The following is a 9,416-nucleotide window of genomic DNA, read 5'->3' as shown; positions in this document are numbered from 1 at the left end:
CTGTCATGTACCAGCGGAGGCGCTGTCACGTACCACTAGCTACTGTCATGTACCAGCGGAGGCACTGGCATGTACCACTATGGGGCGTGATTAGTGCCCTCACACTCCAGAACAACATACAACCGTCGCTACGCCAAGCGTCTGACAATCACGGACGCCGCTACGCCAAGCGTCTGACAATCACGGACGCCGCTTATGGCGTGCGGAAAGGGACATTCCTAGGCTTACCAGTATGGTATGGGGCGTGATTAGTGCCCTCACACACTCGGACAACATACACTGCGTACTAGCTTTGCCCACAATGTGCGTGTCGTCTCAGCCTTTTTATCATTGGTTCTCAATGGGGATGATATGGCGGCGACGTGGCGACGTAGTACGTGAGGGAACTTTGATAGCGGCGACGTATATGGCGACGTTATCTTTGTAAACGTTACATTAGTGCGTGTGACGTGTAGCCCGTCTGACAATCATGGAGGCCGCTACGCCAAGCGTCTGCAATCATGGAGGCCGCTACGCCAAGCGTCTGCAATGATGGACGCCGCTACGCCAAGCGTCTGACAATCATGGACGCCGCTACGCCAAGCGTCTGACAATCATGGACGCCGCTACGCCAAGCGTCTGACAATCATGGACGCCGCTACGCCAAGCGTCTGCAATGACGGACGCCGCTACGCCAAGCGTCTGACATTATGTGGTAAGTTAGCTATGCTATGATGTGGCTAGCTAGCTATCAATGGGAGAAAAATATGAAAGTACATGATCAAGTGTGGCTATTTCAGCTAGCTAGTGTTGCGCTGTATTGGCAGACCTGAATTAGACTCCGAAATTACCATAGAAAATTGTTTTGTGTGTAAATATAGTTTGAAGCAAGTTTTCATGTCATGTTTGGTATTCATTTCGTATTTTATGCATCACGTTTGAAGGATTCTTAATCTTTAGTGTCTAGTAATGTTTTCAGTGTTGTTAAATGTATATTTGCTGGTTTGATAGCCTAGAGTTTTGTCGTGCAGATGCCCAAAATGTGTTTACATATTCTCTTGTCTTGCAAAGGCATATTTGGCTTACTGCAGCCAAGTACCGGTGATGGGCCATTTGAATTTGTATGTGTCAGGCAATTGTTTCTTCGGCGTCGCTATTTTAGTATGCAGGATGGTTTACAAAAGGAGAAGCTAAACCAATCACTGAGTTTGATTAGCCTCCTATTCTTGCTCAGGTTAGGTGCGCTATGTTTATTTGCATTTAAAATACCTTTGATATTGTTTGCTCTGAAGGTAGCGTTTGTTTCTGTATTGATTTTGTTACATTGTCATAATGTATTGATTATCTTACTATTTTGATCATAAACTATGTTTTTGCATTTAAAGTTACTTGTCCTTGTGCCTGCTTTCAATGTTTGGACAATATTATTTGCTGGAGTCCTACTTTTATTTAAAAAAAAATTATATAAATATTGGATTTAATGCTAGTTGGCAAGTAAGTAAAGTAAACTAACAATTTAGTGTAATTGAGAAGGATGTCGATACACATTTGTTTTTACTTATTCTCCAAACTATCATATTCTTACTCAACAACGATGATAACATTGGCAAACACCAATGACAACTAGCCTGCCTAGCCAGCCAGTTGCACAGTTTCCTGAAGGCTTTTTAAATTATAGTTTCAAAGTAAAAACGAATGGGTGAAACTTCTTGGTTAGTTACAACTTTTAATTGACAAAATTGACAACAGATGTTAAAAAAAACTTGACTTTAATCGAAGGATCGCCTCACATGGTCACTTCCGGTCTCACGAGATGATAATACTAGACATTCTCTGATAATACCGATATGGCATAATGGTGAGCTAGCTGCTTACCTAGCTATCCACATAATGTCAGACGCTTGGCGTAGCGGCGTCCGTGATTGCAGACGCTTGGCGTAGCGGCGTCCGTGATTGTCAGACGCTTGGCGTAGCGACGTCCGTGATTGCAGACGCTTGGCGTAGCGGCGTCCGTGATTGTCAGGCGTAGCGACGGTTGTATGTAGTTCTGGAGTGTGAGGGCACTAATCACGCCCCATAGTGTGAGGGCACTAATCACGCCCCATAGTACCACTAGCTACTGTCACGTACCAGTGGAGGCACTGGCACGTACCACTAGCCACTGTCACGTGCCAGTGGAGGCACTGGCATGTACCACTAGCCACTGTCACGTACCACTCGCGCCACTGTCACGTACCACTCGCTACAGTACAGTACAGTACAGTTTCGGTTCTAACCGCTACTGCGATTATCTTAAGAACGGGGCACTGTGGAAAATTGTTATTTTGCAGGTGACCGTTTTAGGGCCCAAGGACTTGCGGTTCCGCGGTTGACGTTGAACTGAGCTCTATTAAGCGCTTGAGCCACCGATCTCCCTCGACACTGTGTAGTTGAAATGCTGTATTGCTCTGATGAGTGGTTCATGAACAATTTTATATTCCTATGAAGTGCACCGCTTTCTATGACAAATTAAAGACAAGAGGACTCTGCAATATCGACAATAAGGCCACGTGAGCAGTGCTGACTGCTGGCATAACATTAAGTCACCTTCTTTCAAATGATTTACTGTATAGATGAAATAGCTCACAGAAGACTATATAAAGTGGGTAGGGCCTATGACAACTGGCTCAACCATTGTGCATGTTAGATGACTTATGTAATTAACTAAATGTCTACATGTTTGTGGGGGTAAAACTATACTCAATTACTTCATCACAAGCACTGTGCACTGTGGATAGTTTCAGAAATCTGTGTTCGTGTGTTGCACCCACTGCATTACAGGCACTGTACACTAGTAACCTCAAATTAGAAGTGTTGCAACAGCAAACTTGGTTATCTTACAAATCCATGTTGGTAGTTCTACATAGCTAGACAAATTACTTTAACCCTTGTGTTATCTTCGGGTCATTCTGACCCATCAGTCATTGTGACCCACCGTCGTATTGCGACAAATTTACCTCATACAAAAACAAAGTGAAGCATTTTCTTTTAACTGTCGGGCTGTCTCAGACCCCCCACATTGGAATGGTTAAAAGAAAATTATTTTTATTTGTTTTTGTATTGGGTAAAATTGGGTAAACACAACAATGGTTCGTTATGAACCTTTGGGTCATGTGACCCGAAGGCAGCACGAGGGTTAAATAAATTACCACAGAAAACAGGCACATCTGAGAGAAGTATATATTTCCAATTCCAAATATTACAGAAATATCAAAACAACAATTTGAAATACACAATATAAGCCATAATAAAGCATTCTTGATAAATCAAAAGCCAACTTTTAACCAACATTCATAACACAGGTTAAGGCGTCATTACATCTTTTATTTTTTGTCTTTCATTTAACTTATCACACACGGTTCTACAAAAATAAGGAATAAAAAATCATTCAAGTATTCCTATAGAAAGGGGTTTTGTAATAAATTGACAGTTTGGTGAGTAGAAACAGGCACAGACAATGATCACAGATCACTCTACAAAACCTCCACAGACACAAACAGCAGAGACAGAACAACAACACAGCGAAAGACAATTACAAAAGGCCTGGTCCAGAAACAACCTGTAGCTCCTTCACTCAAATCTGATCTCATTGCCTTATTCCAACCTTTTTGTTTTGATGATTGGAGATAATTTGGTTGGGTGCTAGCTATCATGCATATAACCCCAAATAGAACAGAAGACAGGTACATCACCATTACACTCTACAAAATGTACGTTCTGGAAGATTCTCTCAGTGATCCATGAACTTTAAACTAGCTGTTTAAGATATCAGTAGTTGTTTCTGAACTAGTCCAGACTCAACTTCCCCTGTTCAACCATCCCTCCTAGTCCCTCCAAATAAACTGTACCCTAAGGAATATACACGTTACATTGGATTGGTACAAAATGCTATGGTTGATAGATTTGTGTGCAGTGACACACCGGCCAGCTTGATCGTATGGGAGACAACAACACATCAAGTTTGAATAATATGACGGGGAAGTCAAATATACATTTGCATACATCTTACCAACTGCTGCAGTGACATCATTGACTTGTTAGTCTTGCACCTGTACAATATTGTACCGAAAGGTGGTAGTGATAAAGTGACAGTGATACAGAAAGCAGACAGAGCTCGCTTCACACGTCAACCATACAGCCACATCCAGCTCTCATTTTGATCTACTGTAAAGTTTCCTACATTTTCTTTGAGCCATGTCGCTCCCATATCATTGTTAGTATCTTTTAACCCTTGTGTTATCTTCGGGTCATTCTGACCCATCAGTCATTGTGACCCACCTTCGTATTGCGACAGATTTACCGCATACAAAGACAAAGTGAAGCATATTCTTTTAACCGTTGGGCTGTCTCAGACCCCCTACATTGCAAAGGTTAAAAGAAAATTATTTTAATTTGTTTTTGTATTGGGTAAAATTGGGTAAACACAACGATGGTTCGTTATGAACCTTTGGGTCATGTGACCCGAAGGCAGCACGAGGGTTAAATACTGTAGGTGTTTTGTTTTTTTAAGTCGCTGGCATCTTTTTGATATGAGAAAAACCATATGCTCAAAAGTATGTAATAAGCAGATACTTGAGATATTGATCAGTCGATCAGACGACACAAAAGAGCCTCATCAAAGATATTCCAAATCAGATCAGTATCTGACAATAAATTGCTCTGACCTGCAAACAGAACACAAATGTCCTGGACTTGAAAAAGGTTGAATCCTTTCATTTGCTGTAATAGATCGGCCATTTTGTACAGTACATAGGGCAGTTCTCCTGGCAGTTGGTAGCTTTGACTGAAACATTTCAAAATTGTGAAAAGTGTAAGTGATGCACACTAAACACCCTTCCTACAGTAAGTTGCATGCTCGTAGAACATGAAGCCTTTTTGCATTTTCAAATAACTTTGAATGATGTAACGCCAGTAGTTATGACCATCTAGCGGTAAGAACAAGCTAACAGTCAGGTCTTGGGTGACGCAAGGTGGTGAAGGTACTCTAACCTGAAGTTCTTCGTTGACTGTGTATTTCATCTTTTTCATCAATAATTTACTCTTTGATAGGTAAGAAAATACTGATATGAATTACAAAATTATATGTTTGAAGTTACATATACCTTTTGTTGAGTTCATAAATAAACATTTAACACCCAATTGAAATTGTTTCGTAGCAGTAATTTGAAACTTTGTATCATATTCATTCACCTCACAGTTTTGTAATGCTACATATCTGTGTAGACTTAGAGCTTGTCCCCTTTTGCCTGATTCACTAGGTGTGTGCACGCTGATCAGAGGACTATATCTAGCAACAGAGTTAACTAGAACTAGGTTAAAATAACACTTGATAAGGCATTCTGTACCTCAAACTGAGACCCAATACAGCAAGGTATACATTGTTTTAACTTAACGCACTTATGTTAGGCAAGACCAATGGTTGGTAAAATGTTTCTCTACAGGCACAGATGACTATGTTAAATTTCAACACAGCAGTAAGATCTCAGGGCAAGGATCTCTAATAATTTAGAACAGAAAGGAGACTTAGTCAAGGCAAAATGGTTCCTGATCTGTTGGGAATGCAAGTTCCAATTCATGTTATGTTTACATTTATATATTTGTGACATACAAAAGAGGTAACAGATAATAAATGTTGGTTACGAAAGTAAAAATTCTGTAATTATTTTGAACGAGAAAGTATCTGGTTTTCTGTTTCGATCTAATAGAGCCCTTGGGGGGGGGGGATGTTACCTGCTGTTGTCGACACCAACTGCCATGATGTGACACATACATTTCTCAGCCTCACAACAAAGAGTTACCAGTTGCAGACTACAGATTGGTGGGTCTTGGATTCAGGCTCTACGGTGAAGCTTTGCGGCTGTCCCTCAAGATGATGTCCAGCCCGTTCAGTTGGCGGAGGAAGCCTCGGTTGGGGATGACGCCACGATGGTCCTTAACCGTCTTGATCGCATCCACCAGGGTGAGGTTCTGTCTGATCATCAGATAGGCCAACACAAGAGTGGCAGAGCGACTGACTCCTACCGCACAGTGGACTAGCACTTTACCTTCACACACACACACACGAGAGAGACATAGAGAGACCGAGAGAGACAGATGGAAAGAGAAAAAAGAGAGGGAGAAGATCATATCAAAACCAACTGTAGGACCAAAACAGTTAAAAACTGAGCTAACATTGAATTTCCATGGAAATAAATAAGCAAAGAGATTCACACACATACAAATGCAAAGACACTAACCTCCACTATTAAGAGCCTTGTGGATAAACTCTGCTGCTGGGTAAAAGTTGACGCTCATATCAAACGAGGGGGAGTCGTGAGCCTCTATGCCATGATAAGTGATGTCCATACCCGCGTAGAACTCTGCCCCACTTCGCCACTTGCTCTGGGCACAGTTCAGGATGTGTGTGATGCCCAGTCTGGTCAATTCTCGCCGATCTGAAGCTATATCTCTGGCAGGACATTAGAGGAGAAATCAATGGATCAACAGGTTGACCAATTGTTCGACCCATTAATCAATGGCAAAATTATTATATTTAGTAGTCTAGAAATATCTAAATGGTTGATGTTGTACATTCTTTATAGAAGATACCTACAGGCCCGGTTCTAGCCCACTTTAGTAGTGGGGGCAATGAATGATTTCTATTCACACCGGACGAGTCTGCGGCACGTTACGGCTGCGACGCGACTGTCGGAGCTGATCGCCGTTGATCGCGGCCACTCTAGTCAATGCTTTAGTTCACACCAGGCGCGTTTCAGAAGCGTTCCAGATGCGACCCTCCGCGCAGCTTAGCGAGAGATCGGTAGCTTTTCTATTTTTGACGGAAGTTGCATCCAAGCCATCAGGTAAAATACTAAATAAAAATCAGAAAATCGGGTGTCTGTTCCGAAAAGCGAGTTTACCAAATAAACTGGAAAGTAATTGACATGCCTGGCTTAAATTTGCTTTATGGAAAATGCTCCCGGTCACTTCAAAGTAAAAAGACAGTGCGCATTAAAACACTGCGTGCAATCTTATTCTGATAAAGAATTGAGTTACAACACTGACCAATGCCTTAAAGAAAGCTATAGGGTATAAATAATTTAACATATTTATTGCCCAACCAACCAGAAAAACGGGTTAGGGTTCTTATTAGAGGATATTTGGGAAACACACGTAAGAAATAAATATCATGACTTCTTCTAAGTTTCCCAAACATGCTAATGCAACAGACGTGGTCTTGCTCCGTCAGAGTTATACGGGCCGATGTTCGCTCCTCGTTGGGTCGAACACGCCACTTCTGACTTCCCAAGCGCGACCACTACCGGCTATGCCAAAGAAAAGCTAGCTAATCCTTGACGCGGGTATCTGTTTACTTGAGGAGTGAGTTTAAACCGATACACACCGGCTACATCATAACAAGAACGTTCGTACCTGACCTAAGAACTACTTAACCCTTGTGCTGCCTTCGGGTCACATGACCCAAAGGTTCATAACGAACCATCGTTGTGTTTACCCAATTTTACCCAATACAAAAACAAATAAAAATAATTTTCTTTTAACCTTCGCAATGTGGGGGGTCTGAGACAGCCCAACGGTTAAAAGAAAAGGCTTCACTTTGTTTTTGTATGCGGTAAAGTTGTCGCAATACGACGGTGGGTCACAATGACTGATGGGTCAGAATGACCCGAAGATAACACAAGGGTTAAAACGCATCCCGGGTGCGGAAATGTGAGTGTTCTGTCACAACTTCAATACTTTTGTTAAATAAACTGCAACCAAAATAATTGAGTAGGCTAATCACGGTAGACTACACAAAAAAATAGTATTTCCTGTCGGTACAGAAAACGTTTTATATGGGCTATATAATTTATTATTATGATTGTTTTTCATTTAGCCTATATCTTGTGGTTAAAAATTGTATACAATCAGCGTGATGCGTCTACGAAATGCTTAGGCTACGTAATTCTCACACCATTTGATGAAAGGAATGTGTAGCCTAGTTAATTGAAAAATGTCAGTTTCAGTTTAATTTCTGTAAAAAAAAAAAAAGAAGTTACAAAAAAAGATCCATAAGTAGCCTATCCATATAGCCATATTTTTAGGGTTGGCCTACTGGTGTCTCCACTGAGTCTCTTTGATACATTTAGCGATCTACGATTGCTCTGGAGCTCTCGTTAATCTATGAGCATTTTCAAGAGCCGTACGGATTCTACGATCAATTTAGGTTTACGATGCTTTTGGGAAATGCAGCCCAGAAATTTAGCAGCGCATATATCTTGCTGCTGTCCTCGACTTTTATACCACCCAACTAACCAATCAGCGTTTAGTCAAAAGTATTATTTTTAACAATACATTTTTATCATTGGCTGACCCGAAATATACAAAATGTATATGTGTGTGTGTGTGTGTGTGTGTGTGTGTGTGGAGGGGGGGGGGGGGGGCAGTGCTCCTCTCAGCCCCCCCTTAGAACCGGGCCCGCATACCTACATGATTTAAATTGTTGTAATTATTTAGAAATGCCTCGATGTCTGATTTAACTCACTGATCACCAATGTAGAGTCTTGGCCACACTTCGTCTGCATGGTTACATGCTGTCTTTCCCGTGTAGAGGAGTCTTTCGAGCTCGGAAACCGTCAGCATCGGTGAACCACGCTCCGAATCTTTTCGGTTGGGAGATCTTGAGCTGCTCCGCGACCGAGAGAACCGGGACATGAACGCCATCTGAAAAACGCGCGTGTTAACGGATGCTGGGCTGCGCCTAACATATATAAATGCTAGAGCAATAATTAATGATGTTACACACAAACCAAATCGTTAGACTACATCTGGGTTGTAACAATTTGACAGCACTCTTCATTAGTTTTTGGAAAGTAAAGCACTAAACATAGCACCCTGATCCACAATAAAAATGATCCTGTTTTTTGTTTAGTTCGATCATGTTTCCATTGCCAACCCACCGTTATACGACAACGTTATCCAGTTCACAGAAAACAGAATAATAATTTCTCACTAATATTCTATATACTGATTTCAAAACTGTAGGCCTAACAAGGATTTTTATTATCCGTATACCAACACACAATGGCGCCTTTCATCTAAAATAGAATCTAACAAATCGACTAGATAATGGATCAACCCACCTCTCATGTGAAAATGTCTCCGTCTAACCGTGCGATTCTGCGCGCGTCTCTCCTACCCGTGCCTTCTCTTTCCTCAGACAGCTACAGAAAACCCACATTAGCGGCCATGTCCTCACTATAAGATGGGGATGGGTGGATATCCCATACAACACAGTTGTGGATAATGCACATGTAGCCCGTACACAGACAACCATTCACCATCAACAGGTTACGTTGAAATCTGCGACAACTTTTTTTTAGAACCCTATATGTCTGCTCACACTGACTTTGGGGTTATTG

General features: G+C 41.6%; 1 protein-coding gene across 1 annotated transcript; it reads right to left on the bottom strand.

Moving 5' to 3' along the window:
• Positions 1 to 3,184: 3,184 nt before the first annotated feature.
• On the bottom strand, positions 3,185 to 9,320 carry LOC134038909 (dual specificity protein phosphatase 26-like). Its single transcript, XM_062484570.1, has 4 exons — positions 9,138 to 9,320; positions 8,540 to 8,718; positions 6,255 to 6,466; positions 3,185 to 6,062 (listed from the first exon to the last, which is right to left on the bottom strand). The coding sequence occupies exons 2-4, from the start codon at positions 8,716 to 8,718 to the stop codon at positions 5,857 to 5,859; spliced, it is 597 nt and encodes a 198-aa protein (XP_062340554.1). The 5' UTR covers positions 9,138 to 9,320; the 3' UTR covers positions 3,185 to 5,856.
• Positions 9,321 to 9,416: the final 96 nt, after the last annotated feature.

Source organism: Osmerus eperlanus, chromosome 18 (assembly GCF_963692335.1).
Source record: "Osmerus eperlanus chromosome 18, fOsmEpe2.1, whole genome shotgun sequence".
NCBI lineage: Eukaryota > Metazoa > Chordata > Actinopteri > Osmeriformes > Osmeridae > Osmerus > Osmerus eperlanus.
This window is presented reverse-complemented; position numbering and strand designations above follow the sequence as displayed.

Coding starts and splice junctions, on each gene's coding strand:
- LOC134038909 (XM_062484570.1), bottom strand. CDS start 8,718: ATGGCGTTCATGTCCCGGTTCTCTCGGTCGCGGAGCAGCTCAAGATCT. Junction 6,467..8,539: donor AGACTCTACATTGGTGATCA/GTGAGTTAAATC, acceptor ATGTCCTGCCAG/AGATATAGCTTCAGATCGGC. Junction 6,063..6,254: donor CAAGGCTCTTAATAGTGGAG/GTTAGTGTCTTT, acceptor GTGTGTGTGAAG/GTAAAGTGCTAGTCCACTGT.